General features: G+C 32.9%; 1 protein-coding gene across 2 annotated transcripts; it reads left to right on the top strand.

The window, feature by feature from the left end:
- The first annotated feature begins 427 nt into the window (after positions 1-427).
- LOC106873458 (calcyclin-binding protein) lies at positions 428-13,389 on the top strand. Of its 2 annotated transcripts, none has more exons than XM_014920825.2 (6): positions 428-563; positions 5,372-5,564; positions 6,217-6,313; positions 8,415-8,514; positions 10,626-10,726; positions 13,027-13,389. In XM_014920825.2, exons 1-6 carry the CDS (start codon positions 543-545, stop codon positions 13,169-13,171), a joined length of 657 nt encoding a protein of 218 aa, XP_014776311.1. In that variant the 5' UTR covers positions 428-542; the 3' UTR covers positions 13,172-13,389. The 2 variants fall into 2 exon arrangements, with proteins under 2 accessions (XP_014776311.1, XP_014776312.1); XM_014920826.2 differs by lacking the exon at positions 428-563 and adding an exon at positions 2,628-2,833.
- The last annotated feature ends 893 nt before the right edge of the window (positions 13,390-14,282 follow it).

Below are 14,282 nucleotides of genomic sequence, written 5' to 3'. Positions count from 1 at the left end.
CTACACTCTCGGAGTGGTTGGCATTAGGAAGGGCATCCAGCTGTAGAAACTCTGCCAAATCAGATTGGAGCCTGGTGTAGCCATCTGGTTTCACCATTCCTCAGTCAAATCGTCCAACCCATGCTAACATGGAAAGCGGACGTTAAACGATGATGATGATGAAACTGAAATTTTGAAAATTTGGATGAGTGCGCAACCACCAGTTCCCCACCACCGCATTAAATTTCGATATAATCGTGATCTACACCATCCGAAAGGTATTTGTCGAAAATTTCATTTAAAAATTATTTATTTTTCTGAAAGTTACGAGGAAACTAATTCAGGAATGCGACACATTTGTATAGGTATGACAAGGAAAATTTACTGACATATGTCATGTGCGTTTGTGCACACTTGTGAAAATGAATAAATGCACTTCCGTTAGTTATTAGTTCCCTTGTCCGTAGAGCTCTCTACTATGATTACTACCATATCAAACTCGCACCTACCGAAATCGAAATCATATTAACGTTGTGTAGTCAGTTTCCCTCTTATAATTTACAATGTCGAGAAAACTAGAAGATGTAAGTAGAGAAATGATTTCACCAGTTTGCTTTTACATATTTAGGATTTTTTTGAAAATTATGACCTAGAATTTATATTCAGTTAATGCTTAAATATCTCATAAAATTTACTGAATCACGTTCAAATTTTCTGATGATTTTTATCATCGTCTCACGCTAGTCTATTTATATTAGTTTAATAAAATAATTGATTCTTTCGGGGTATCTTGTTACAAAAGAAAATTTAGAACTAATTCATTAGGTGTTTAACTGTTCTTGGGATGTTTTCACCCGTATTTTTTTTTTCTTGTTTCATTTTCTAGAAAGATCTACAGAAACAATTCGCACACACCTAACACGAGTTTTTTTCCTACACTTATTACAACGTGATATGAATCTTTTATCAAAATTTTTTTTTAAAAGTGTCAATGCTCTGTGTATAACTCACTCTGTTCATATCTGCTTAAGAAACTCGTGATGGCTTGTATGAATAAAACAGTTTGTGAACCGCGAAAGGGGTTCTGTTGTTAGAATAAAATGTGACTTGTGTGTATCAAGGGATCTGACGGATTGAAAATAAATTATGAATGTGACAAACTTAACATTGATATTCATTGACTTGATAGTTTTACCAAATTCTAGAATATATTGCAGTCACTTGATCGATACGCAGGCTTTACTGCTTTCAAGTGAGATGGTGATCAACCATGCCTTTGGTTTATAACTCACTATTTCTTCTATTTATCCCAAGAAAAAAAAATGAAGAAAAAAAAGAAAACAGCTTCTTGAAATGTTTTACCACTCTTTTGACCGCCATCACTCTTTTCGTTGCAATTCTTTACTTGATGGCAACAGCATTTGATGTTCATACATTGGAAAGGGTCGCGTTTTTAATGGAATTTAGTTTTCTGCTGAAAATGATTTATTCTATCTTTGTATGAATAATAAAAGAAAAACTGTTTAATCATTGTGTGACAATGAGGTTCACCTGAAAAACAATTGTTATAGAGAGATATTAAACACAAATTTTTACTAGGTATAAAATATTTATTTCAATGTAAAATAATTAACGCTGGGTGTGAAAGTTATTTTATCGTGCAAGGAGCGTTTTTTACGGACCTTAAGCATTGACGTGCAGAAAGTGAAATTGAAATGAAAATTTCGTGGAAATAAACAAAAAACTATAATACTTTCATTATTCAATAATTTATCCACATAGATATTAATTAGCTACCCTCATATATAAACATACTGAACTTTTATTTTCAATACCAGTATAACGACAATTCTTAAATTATGAAACTTGCTGTGGACAGGAAAATATTTTCTGTTTTACTCGTTAGATCTGAAAAATATTGTCTATGTTTTGATTTCCCTTCATCGGATTTGTCCGAGAACAGGTACTCTAATTTTCTGTCTCGAGAGATTGATAGCTGTTTATATCAAATACACACAAGACATAACATTTACATTTCTGAAATGTAAAATATATAAAGCAAAACATAGTCTCTGATATGGCAAATATTTCTTGGCGTATATATGCATAGCGTTGCTTATTTATACTGATAAATATTCAAAACGCTTAAAGGCATTTCTACCAGCTCCTTACATTCTGAGTTCACCATTCCGCCGAGGTCAACTTTGCCTTACATCCTTTCGAGGTTGATAAAATCAATTTATGCCTAAATTTGAAACAATCATTATTTTACTGAAGAGGAAATTTCAAAAAAAATTATTTTGATGAGAAGTGGCAGTCAAATTTCAATGGTTTCTAATAACGCTACCACGAATGAATTCTGTAAAAAGATTGTTTAGAATTTTTAATTATTATAAAAATGATCGAAATAGGGAGTGGGGAATAATAATAAACAATAGCAAAAAATTCGTAATTATTATAATAATTATTAAATCCAGAAAATTGCAATAATAAAAGGAGTTATTAAATTTGGCAGTTTCGAAAGTTCGACATTTTCTTTGAATTTTTGTTTTAAACGTTGAAGATAACGATTCTGTATTTTTTCTTCTAAAATTAAAAATTTTAGAAGCAAAAAAATAAAGCTACGTATATATTCATCAATCTGAACAATGTATTAGTCTGCTCTTCTTTAATTAAAAAAAAAATTGCTTCAAAGGGTTAACACTGAAATCCAGAAATAGGAAATGCCTTTTTAAAGTGAAAGAAATGGAAGTGAAACAAGGCTTAGTTTTTCTCCGAATTCTAAAAGAAAATGATTATGAGGATAGTCATGCTTTATTCAGTATATGAATACCAGGTATAGTGATGCAAACAGGTAAACTAGAACTCAAACTATGAGTAGATGTATATTTTTATTGATATCTAGCAGAAGCAACAGATTAACTCAAGGATCGAGAGTTTCATGCGTTGGCACTTGGAATATATCATTCGACGTCAGGAGAAATTTGTAATATCGTTTCTTTAAAAAAGAAAAAAGTAGCATCAGGTTATAAATTATTCAGTAATTTACATTCTCGGAAGACCAGTTTCAAAATCACCGTTAGGCTATACCTGACCCGTTGCTTCCAAAATGAGACCTGCTTTACTCTTCCCACTAAAATCACTCGTACTATGCTTTCATTCTTTCAACTGTTTTGATTCTCATCACCATTTATTTCCCCCTCCCTCCTTCCTCCCCTTTTGGCTCTGTCACAAGAAAGGGATATACTAATCCAGGTTCCACAAAAACAGCACTGCATCTCTAAGGACACACTTCAGACATTTCTTTAATCTTTAGTATTTCTTGCTCTAGAAGTATTTTACTTTAAAACTGTGGTTCCCAATTTTTTTCACTTTTTAGGACCCCTTATGTTGAAACAGATTGTCATGTGGACCCCCAGGCTTTTGAAAGATCTAACAAGCTGATTTTATTAATTAATAGCAGGCTTGTTTTCCTAGTTTAATCTCTCAATTGAAAGATATAATTAAATAAATGGCAATAATCAAGCACTTAAGGGAGTAGTTGGTGCTGCTTTGTGGATGTCTGGTGCAATGGTTGTCAGTTTTAAGCAGAGATCAGGTTCTACATTCATCCTCTTTCTGTATTTGGATTTTATATTGAATATCTGAAAGAAAGCTTGCTCATATGTATATATTGGGAATAGCATTAAATATTTCACTACTTTGGATACCAATTCCAGGTACTTATATCTTTTACTTTTGTTTTAGTCATTGGACTACATGCCTTCAAGGGTTTAGTTAAACAAGTCAACCCCATTACTCATTTAAGCCTGGTTCTTATTCTATTGGTCTCTTTTGTGAAACTGTCAAGTTACAGGGGGTGTAAACAAACCAACACTGGTTGTCAATCAGTGGTGCAGGAACAAACACAAAGACACATGCATGTATGTACATATATGACAGGCATCTTTCAGTTTCCATCAACCAAATCCACTCACAAGGTTTAGATCAGCCCAGGGCTATAGTAGAAGATACTTGCCCAAAGTGTCATGCATTGAATCTGAACCCAAAGCCACATGATTAGGAAGCATGCTTCTTAACCACTCAGCCTCACCTGTGCCTATGTATGTAACCAAATATCTGCTAAGTCATACTAAATGAAACTTGATCTAAGTGAAATGACAGAAAAGTTGAACAGGACTTTCAAATTTAGATCATTCAAATACATAAAAAATGCCAGGTATATCTTTTGCCAAAGCTAGTCACTAAAAGCTACTGGAAACACTCACTTCCATGGAATGATCTTTTACAGAAAAATAATCTCATTTCATCAGATAACTTGAATATACAGGCAAGTACTTACCGTGACATAGCCAATGCACTAGGAACGCAAGAGCAGTTGGTTGTAGGTACTGCCCATCTCACAAAGTGGAATGAAAAATCACTAAGATTACAAGAATTTAACAAATGCAATAGTAAAATGACTCATTCAAAATCACATAACATCAGTTGCTGAAACCGGCATTTTTATGTCTGTTGTTCCATGCTCGGATCAGTTAAACAGGTTTCCCGACCCACACTATTTCCATTTATCACCTTCTTTTGCGCTTTTACCCACTAATTTCTCTTTTCTCTAAACACAGATCTTTCCCCATTCTCAATGCCCTTTCATCAAGCCCCTTACTATAGCTTCCTCATGTACCTCCTTATCTCCCTCTCCTCCACTCTGATACCTTTTGCATCATTCTACAACTTTCTGATGTATTCTCTTAACTGAAACTATATATCTCTCAATTTACACCTCTGTATTTTGGTATTTCCTTTAATTGCACCTTCATATATAATAGCAGGTAGCCATATATCTCCTCTATAGCTAGATACCTGTGCTTACATTTAGCCTTTTAACATCCAACTTATAACCACATTCTCCTCTCAAATACTCCCCATTTTGTAGTGAGAGCCTTTTCTTCCCCCCTCCTTGTTCTTCTGTTCAAGTTACTGAACAACCTTACTAGTGCCAGTAACATGAGAAAAGCACACAGTCCACTGTCCCGTGGTTGATATTGAAGCTCAACGTGGCTTTGCAACTTGCCAGCTCCTGTCAAATTGTCCAACTCCTGCCAGCATGGAAAGTGGATATTGAATCTTGATGGTGCTATGTAGTGAATGTTTCTGTTGTTTCTTTCTAAGGTTTCAAATCTCACTTCCCAACCTCCAGTGATTTACCACAGACAGTGCCCAAGTCTCACTATTTTGCAGTCTCACCGTTCTTTACGGAAAGAATGGTGATAATTTCAGAAAGAGAAATCAATATAACATCCCTTTCTAACTGTAGTTCTGTTCCTGTATCCACATCCAGTTCTAATCGTCCAGCTAAGAGGAACTAATAACCATTTGTTTTAATTTTTGGCAGGTTCAAAAGGATGTTGAAGAGATGATAATACTTACAGAGAAAGCTGAAAGACCATATGTAAAAAATATTCTTCAGAAGGAATTGGTGAAACTACAATCAGAACTTTCTGCCATGAAAGTGAAAGCATGTGCAAGTGAGAAAGCGGCTACAAATCCTCAAAGCCGTTGTGTCACTGTTGAGTTAAGTACCTATGGTGAGTTTTTTTCTTTTAATAATGACATTATCACCATCATCTTTATGCTTGGTTTACCATAATGACATTTATTAAATATATCTATTTATATATATACATACATACAATGGGCTTCTTTCAGTTTCCACCTACCAAATCCACTCAAAAGGCTTTTGTCGGCCTGAGACTATAGGTCCATGCAGTGGGACTGAACCTGGAACCATGTGGTTGGTAAGCAAGCTACTTACCAAACAGCCACTCCTGTGTATATGCCTATATATATATATCAGTCAAGTATGGTGGTTGATACAATAAACTAAATATTTCTTTACTTTCCCTTCCTCCAAATTTCTTGTCTTGTGATTATGTTAGAAATGAGGTTTTTGATTTATTGCTTTCATGTTTTGGCACAAGGCCAGCAATTTGAGGAGGACTAAGTTGATTAGATCAACCCCAGTGCTCAACTGGTACTTATTCTATAGACCCCCAAAGGGATAAACAGCAAAGCTGACGTCCTGAGAATGAAATGCTGCTGAGCATTTTGCCTAGTGTGCTAATGATTCTACCAGCTCACTGTCTTAGGATTTTGATATATTGTGATCCTGTCTATTTAAACATTTTCTTTTAAATTACTTAAAACTTTTGGTCTAATATTTACGTATTTTTCTTTCAGCTTGGGATCAGTCTAATAAATACATGAAAATATATATTGATCTTAAAAATATTCAACAGTTATCTAAAGAAAACATAACATGTAATTTTGAAGAAAAGTAAGTCGAACTTTTTTTTACACTCTTAACCCTTTTGCTATCAACCCAGCCGCAGCCAGCTGAAAAATTTTTTTGCTCAAATGACCAACCCAGCTGTAGCCAGCTAGGCAAACCCATTGTTATTTAAATGTGAATTACAGCACAAATCTCATTAGTACATGTGTGAAAACACATGATTTCACTTTGTAAATAGTCAAGTTATAGTATCTGACATTGATGTGATATCTGATCTCTGTAAATTTTGGGAGATGTTTTTCCACATTTTTTTTGTGGCGATTTTTTTCAACTTTTAAAATGGATAGGAGTGATTCAGTATTAAAGGGCTTTTCAACAGAAGATATTGAGAAATCAAGCAAAAGTATGAGTGAACTACAAAAGCACGTGGTGTATGTAAATGAATCAGATATTTCTGTATCCAAAACTGAAAGCAGCAATTCTGAAGAAATTGAAAGCGATGATAGCAACAGTGAGGACGATTTTATACCTGAATGGAGTAAGAAGTTGAAAAATATTTCCATCACCAATTTTTCTGAGGAGACTGGATCTACTCATAGTCTTTCTCAGAAAGCAAAACTGTTGGACTTTTTTTCTTATTCTTTCCAGTAAGCTTGTTTGAAGCGATCACTGCGGAAACAAACTGGAAAAAAAAGATAGCTTGTGGTTTCTCACAAGCGTAGAAGAAATACAGGCATTTTTTGCCGTTAATATTATTATGGGTATAAGACAATTACCCAGAATTACAAATTACTGGAGCAATCAGGAACCTTTTGGAGATCAGTACATTTCCAGTATTATATCAAGGACACGATTTGTGAAATTGAGTCAGTATTTACACGTGAGAGACACTAGTAGTACCCCAGTATGTGGAAAACCAAACTTTGATCCCTTATTTAAAATAAGACCCCTCATTGACTGTGTTACAGTTGTTTAATGAAACTAGTCTAAATTCATGATTATTTTAGAATTTAATTCTCATAAGGCATGTATTTTGGTTAGAAATATAGTAACGTAAGGGTCAAGTAATTGAAACATTGCAAAGTAAGATAAATCATTTTAATTATCTACTTAATATCTGGTAAAAAAGTGATCTAAAACATGTTTATATTTCTAACTGTTGAAAACTTGAAATCCATTCAGTTTGGTTTCAAAAATTCTGTGAATTATGGGAAAAAAGCATAGGGGAAATTACTTAAGTCAGACTCATCAACTGTAGATATTGCAAAGTATTGGATTAATTATAGATAGATAGTTTGAAAGAGATGGTGTTTACATTTTTTAATGTAATTTGAGGAAAATTTGGCTGCTATTTCTTGCAGGTTGAGACTCTATAAAGAAGTTCTCTCGGCTGATGACTAGAATGAATAGTTTTAATAGGTAGCTGTAGGCCAAGTTAAGTAAGCACAAATAAAATGTAATTTATTGATTTTAATATAGATGATTGATAAACAAAACAAAAGGTGAACCACTAACTCTAAACCCTATGATGTTTCACTTTGCAAATGCACGATATACTGTCAGTTTCCTTGTGCACAAAAGCAAATGTTTTAAGACATACAAATAGATACTTACTGATAACTTCTTCCCCAAAATTCTATAAAATTTTGATGTAAACAATATCTTACCAAATATAGATATGGATTATATGTCATTTAATATGCTGTGCAAATTGTTTGATTGCTTCAGAATACATAATTTTATATATGCACACACACACATTTTTACATATTCATTGTGAAAAGAAATTTATAGTGATGCAATTTTACTATATGCTGGCCAAATTTGCATTAATGAGAAATTTACCTTCAAATTTTGATGGTTGTTGCTTAAGTATAATTTCAATTATATAGAGAGGGGAGGCACAGACAGATGATCATTTTTTTTATGCCTATTCAGATTCAAGTATTTTGCAAAGAATTTTTAAGCCTAATCCTTTATTTTATAAAGTAGGTTCCATATTCTTCAGTCTAGAAGCATCTGTAGACTCCATTGCCAAAGTGATAACATGAATCTAACCATTGCTATTATATTTAAAAATATATGAAAAAAATGAATGAAGTGTTTCTTGAGAAAATATGTATTAGATTTGTAATTCTATTGACAGATCTTTGGATTTAACTGTTTCAAATCTTGATAACAAAAATTACCATTTCAAAGTGAAGAAGTTGGCAGGCTCCATCATACCATCAGACAGTTCCTTCAAGGTTAGTTAAATGCTGGTACTTTACTTCACTAACCATAACACATGGCTTCCATTTGGTTTTCATTTTTCATTTATTTCATTGTTGTTTTTCTTTGGTCATGTTTTATTTATTTCACACTTAGTGAACACTGGCATTATTGGTTGCATTTTCTCCTACAAGCCGGTGTGCTGGCATTAAACAAAATGAGTGAAATACTTGAGCACTTGCTTAAACTTGTAGCTGTTTTTGTCAAGTCCTAAAGGAACTGTTTTGCTGATGTAGGAAGCAGGATTTGAACTCGGATCACACAAAGCCAAAACAGATACTTCAAGGCTTTCTATTCAGTACTACAACTCCACTGTTTCAACACCAATTGTGTGTAAATGTTTTACCTTTGCTTTCCTTGCTGGCAAGGCTTGGATGGGGTGCCACAGTTTAGGGTCTTCACCTTCAGGTATTGCTCACCTAGGCAGGTTGGAGGACCAATATCGCTCTCACCTGTTTGATTTTGGCTTGACTTGGTTTCTGTACTTAGTTGCCCTCATTTACAACCTTATGCTTGACACAATGTACTCTGGCTCGATTCCTTTTCCTTTTTTATACACACACACACACACACACACACACACACACACACACACACAGAGCACAAAAGGTGCATGTGAAGGCACCTGGTTCAGCAGTTAGGGGTTGGGGTTACAATCATCTGTTCAATTCCCAGACAAGTCTCTGTGTTGTGTTCTTGAGCAGAACACTTTTTCATGTTGCTTCAGTTCACTCAGTTATAGAAATGAGTTGCAACACCACTGGTGCCAAGCTGTTTAGGCCTTTGCCTTTCCTTTGGATAACATTGGTGGTGTGGAAAGGGGAGACTGGTGTGCATGGGTGGCTGCTGCTCTTCCATAAACAATCTTGCCCAGATTTGTCTTGGAGGGTAACATTCTAGATGCAATTCCTGTGGTCATTCACGACCGAAGAGGATCTTTACAGCACAAAAATTGTCATGTCCACAATGGCATTAAAGGAATCTCAGGGCCCCACATATTTGTTCACTCACCAATCTCTTTGCAGAATGTGAGGTATGAACATGGTAGGAGTACTCAGTATATTGAGATAAGTACATAGGTATATATGACCCAGGAGAGAGGGTGTTGACAAAGAACCCAGATGCTTGAGAGAAAAGGAGACAGAGTATGATGGCAAACAGTGAAATGGAGTGATATCATGCACTACAGGAGAACAGACTGATGGTCAAGAGTACTGAATGTAATTGGCCCCAAGTATGTGTGTGTGTGTGTCTCTCTCTCAAGGGAGAGAGAGAGGGGGGGGGGCTTCTACACAGTTTCAGTATACCAAATTCTACTCACTAAGCATTAGTAAATCTGAGGGTTATGATGATTCACTTGTCCAAAGTATGATACAGTGGGATTGAATCTGAAAGCATATGGTTGCAAAGCAAACTTCTTATCTACACAACCATGCCGGAATATATATATATATATGTATGTATGTCTTTTACTCATGTCACTCATTGAATTGTGGCTATGCTGGGGCACCACCTTGAAGGGTTTTAGCCTAGCAAATTGACCCCAGTACTTTTTTACTTTTAAATATTCTGCTAAGTAGAACTTGTATCACACTTTCAAGACTCTTAAATGTAAAAGCTCAGTGTTTAAACTTTATTTTCTTGCATATTGAATAACTATGAATTCAACATGGTTCAAGAAGCACATATTTGCAATGTATATCTCTCTTAATTTATAAATTATTTTTAAGAGCATAACTACATTTTTAGGTTGTGATATTTGTTGTCTTGAATGAAAAAAATCTTTTTTTCTTCTCAGTAGCAATAAAGGAATAAAATGAATATCATATCAAGCTACAAAAGCAGATGGTTAGTTGAGATTTTTTTAGTATGGAGAAAATTTAGGTTGCTATATCATCCAGTGCTTAGCAAATCAATTTTCATTTACTTTGACCTCACATTGTATTAGAACAATTGAGTTTAATCTATTTATCATTTCTAACTGTAGATTGCTTAGTTATCTTCTTTTTTTTTTTTTTTTTTCATAAATTTTACTAGGTTATATTAATTTATTTCAATTATGGTCTATTTGTTTTTTTCTTTCCAGATTAAGACTGATTCCCTAGTGTTGATGTTAATGAAGAAGAATCAGACCAACTGGGATCATGTTTCAGAAGTTTCAATAGATAAAAAGAAAGAAAAAATAAAGTAAGTTAAGCTTTAGCAATGTTTGTACTGTGATATACCTGCAAGTGTTTAATTGATTCTGAAAAGATCCTGATTTATTTTTTAACACAGGTAAAAATGCACATCTCTTAATCATATTGTTGTTATGAGGAATTATGTAACATTCTGTACTATGATGATAAATATTGAACTATTAGTATGGAAAAGTGTATTGGAAAAGCAAGTGTAATTTAATTTGACAATTATAATCTTGAAAGCAAAGTTAATTTCCTGTTAGTCGTTAGTTTTGCATATTTTTTGATACTGACTTAATCATTTTTTTAAAAATTTCATTTGTGCTATCTTAGTATTAGAGAATATCATCTTTTTTAAAATTCCAACTTGTCTAATGGTTTGTTTTCTTAGAGATATTGATAGTAAATTTGTAATTCCAGGCTAATGACTTGTGTGTTTGAATGTGTTTAAGAAAAGATTGTTTTCCCAGTTTGATAGTTCAGATAATGACAAGTCAGGATTACAAAAGATATAATATTTATTCACAAGAACAGTGTTTATAAAGTTTGACTTGTGCTTTATAAAGTTAGAAGTTGTACAATTCTTATAAGAAATGTGATTGGTAACATTAAAATTGTGCTGATTAATCCTGGAATGTAAAGTTCTTAGTTGATATTGCACATAAGGAAGGTTTGACAGGTGAAGTTCTTAAAAGAACTGTTTTAAAGTCTGATGTGAGCTCTTAAAAGAACTTTGTTTGGTTATTACATATAATCAATTGAGAAATAGTGTAATACAGCTAGTACTTGTGATGCCAGGAATCAAGCTATCTCCTTGAGGCAAAATTTTGGCTGCATTTTATAACAAGAAAGTAATGTGTATGTGTTGTTTGATTATGCTTGAATTATTATATATTTGTGTGGTAATATATATATATATTATATGTATATATATATTATATATATATGCATGTGGATATGTATTTGAGACATCTATTTTTAGAATTTGAAATAAGTATTTCTTTTATGCAAGGAAATAAGAATGAACAAAAGAAGCCAATTTAGGGCTGTGATATCAATTAGCACGGAAGTGATTAACATGTTTACAGCTTTAATAAAACATTAAATTTTTTTAAAGAAAAGTTATCCTTTATTAAATATACAACAAATGCATAAAATTTAGAGACCTTGTGATGTTGTCTCACCATAAAGACGATTTTTCTTCTTTTCTAAACATGAAATTTTCAAGAGCATTACTCATCTTCATTGTTCTCCCTTTGCTAAGAGTGATTTCCTTTGATATTTAAGCAAGAATTATTTGATGCTTATTTTTTACTCTTTAAAACTCAAGATTATGATTTAGTACACCCCACTCACATCTTTTCATGTAGAAAATTTCCTGCTGCTTCACCAAGATATTTTTTATTCTTGATCTAAATAAAAGTACTTTAAGGTAAACCAAACATGATCAATAATATACCCTCATTTTTAGACTTGGAGTTAACTAAAATTTAATATTTACAATAAGATTATGCTCTAAATTGTAGAGAGATGATGTTAATTTTTATCGGCCTCAATGCCAATGTCAACCTTGTTTTCATTCTTCTAAGATTCATAGAGTACCATCAAGTACTGGGTTTAAATTAGTCAATTGTTACTGATATCCCTGAGGATTCTTTGAAATAATTGACTGTGGTTAGCTTGAATCTTCTCAAGACTGCTTGCACTTACAGGTAAACTCTAATAGCACATTATTCCTGTGAAAAGCAGTGGCCCCAGTGATACTTAATGATGGAACAATGCCACACAGTTCTCTAATTGAGATTAGTGGCATGTTTGTCATCGGGTTCAACACCCAACAACATAAGTATTTCACTGGTAATTATGTTAGTGATCCCAGAAGGATGAAAGGATCTTGGTGTTTGGGGAGTGGAGAGCTCAGATAGGACTGATTACTCCATGATATTCAGTCCAACACCGTTGTCCTTACTAATAATTATTTCTTGCTTTGGTACAAGGTGGGATATTAACTCAAAACATACAGGGTCATAACAATTATGCGAGGCTTAACCTGGTACTCTACTTCTGCCTCTCAATCACGTTTTTCAATAACAACTCATGAAACAAATTTCATTTCCTTGCTTCTGCATTTAAATATTTCAATAAAGTGAATTTACCAAATCAAATACAGACATTGGAAATATATTGACGAAACCAAATTCTAAAGATATTTCTCCTTTTTATGATTCACAAGATGAGATTACTCTGTGTTTCTGGAATATATGAAATAACTGCACTTAACAAAAATTACAATATTTATCATTTCAGGAAACCAACTCTTGATGATGACAAAGATCCAAGTGAAGGCATCATGGACATATTAAAGAACATATATGATGATGGTGATGATGAAATGAAACGAACAATAAGTAAAGCATGGTACAAGTCCCGAAATAAAGTATCAGAACTTTAACCAGAAACATCACATTGACGGCTACCTTGTGCAGAAATTTTTTTTTTTCCATTATTTTTTAATGTCATATATTCTTCCTGAATGCCAGACAGCTCTTAAGCTATCGAGTCTTTCTGATCATTACAGAACATTTGTACAAATATTATTAAAGATGAATCATTACTAAGGAAGAATTTTGGAAAAATTATTTGCAAAATAAATCAAATTTATGAGTGAAATATTTGTCTTTTCTTTTGATAGTAATCACTATAAGTTGAATTTTTGTCTTGTTTGAAATGCATTACATTCTTACAGCTTAACATTATATAGTAGCTTAAACAAAAGAGGAATGGCTACTAAAAAGCTGTATCGCCAAACTCTTATCAAATAATCATTACTAATTAGATTTAATGCTTTATATTAACACATAACAAACATCTTTAATATATTGTAAGAGCATAATTTTGTATTGTGTCCTAAAGCAATTATGAAATTGGTGAAACTGTGACATAATATGAATATTATATAATTCATTTACAGTCAGTTGAATGTAATTCTACAAATACATATTCAGTATAGTTGTTCACTTATGGGGTATTCATAGGAGCAGAAGTTCCTAATATGTAAGATGTTCCATTACTGAAGCAGGTTACACTAAATTCAATGAATAGTTTTAATATCCAAAAAGTATAAATGGTAAAGTGTATTGTCTTGAACATGTGTGTGAATTCTGATGACATCAGGGTTGTGGATTCATTACACAAAATATCCAACTCTGATTCTTATTTGCAATTGGACTAATATATTGGTTGAATGCACAGGCTGTAGCAATGCCATTAAGTTACAATTATGCATTAGATAAAACTTGCAAAATTTTTTTTTAAATTGTTTTTATCAAAGTTATAAAGGATGTAATAGTAACAAATTACATCAAAGTTAAAACTAAAAGACTGAATATGTAAAACAACTTAACAAATGACCATTTTAAAAAATAAATTCATATACTTTTTTTAATATAAAATTGAAATGAGTGTAAAGTTTATCCTGACTAAATATATGTTAGATCTTGTATCGAAGGAATAAGGTTAAATCAAATCCAGAATTTACTAACATTTTGTTCTTAGAAACAGAG

Source organism: Octopus bimaculoides, chromosome 2 (genome assembly GCF_001194135.2).
Source record: "Octopus bimaculoides isolate UCB-OBI-ISO-001 chromosome 2, ASM119413v2, whole genome shotgun sequence".
Classification (NCBI taxonomy): Eukaryota; Metazoa; Mollusca; class Cephalopoda; order Octopoda; family Octopodidae; genus Octopus; species Octopus bimaculoides.
Note: the sequence above shows the minus strand (reverse complement) of the source record. Positions and strands in the feature narration are given on the sequence as shown.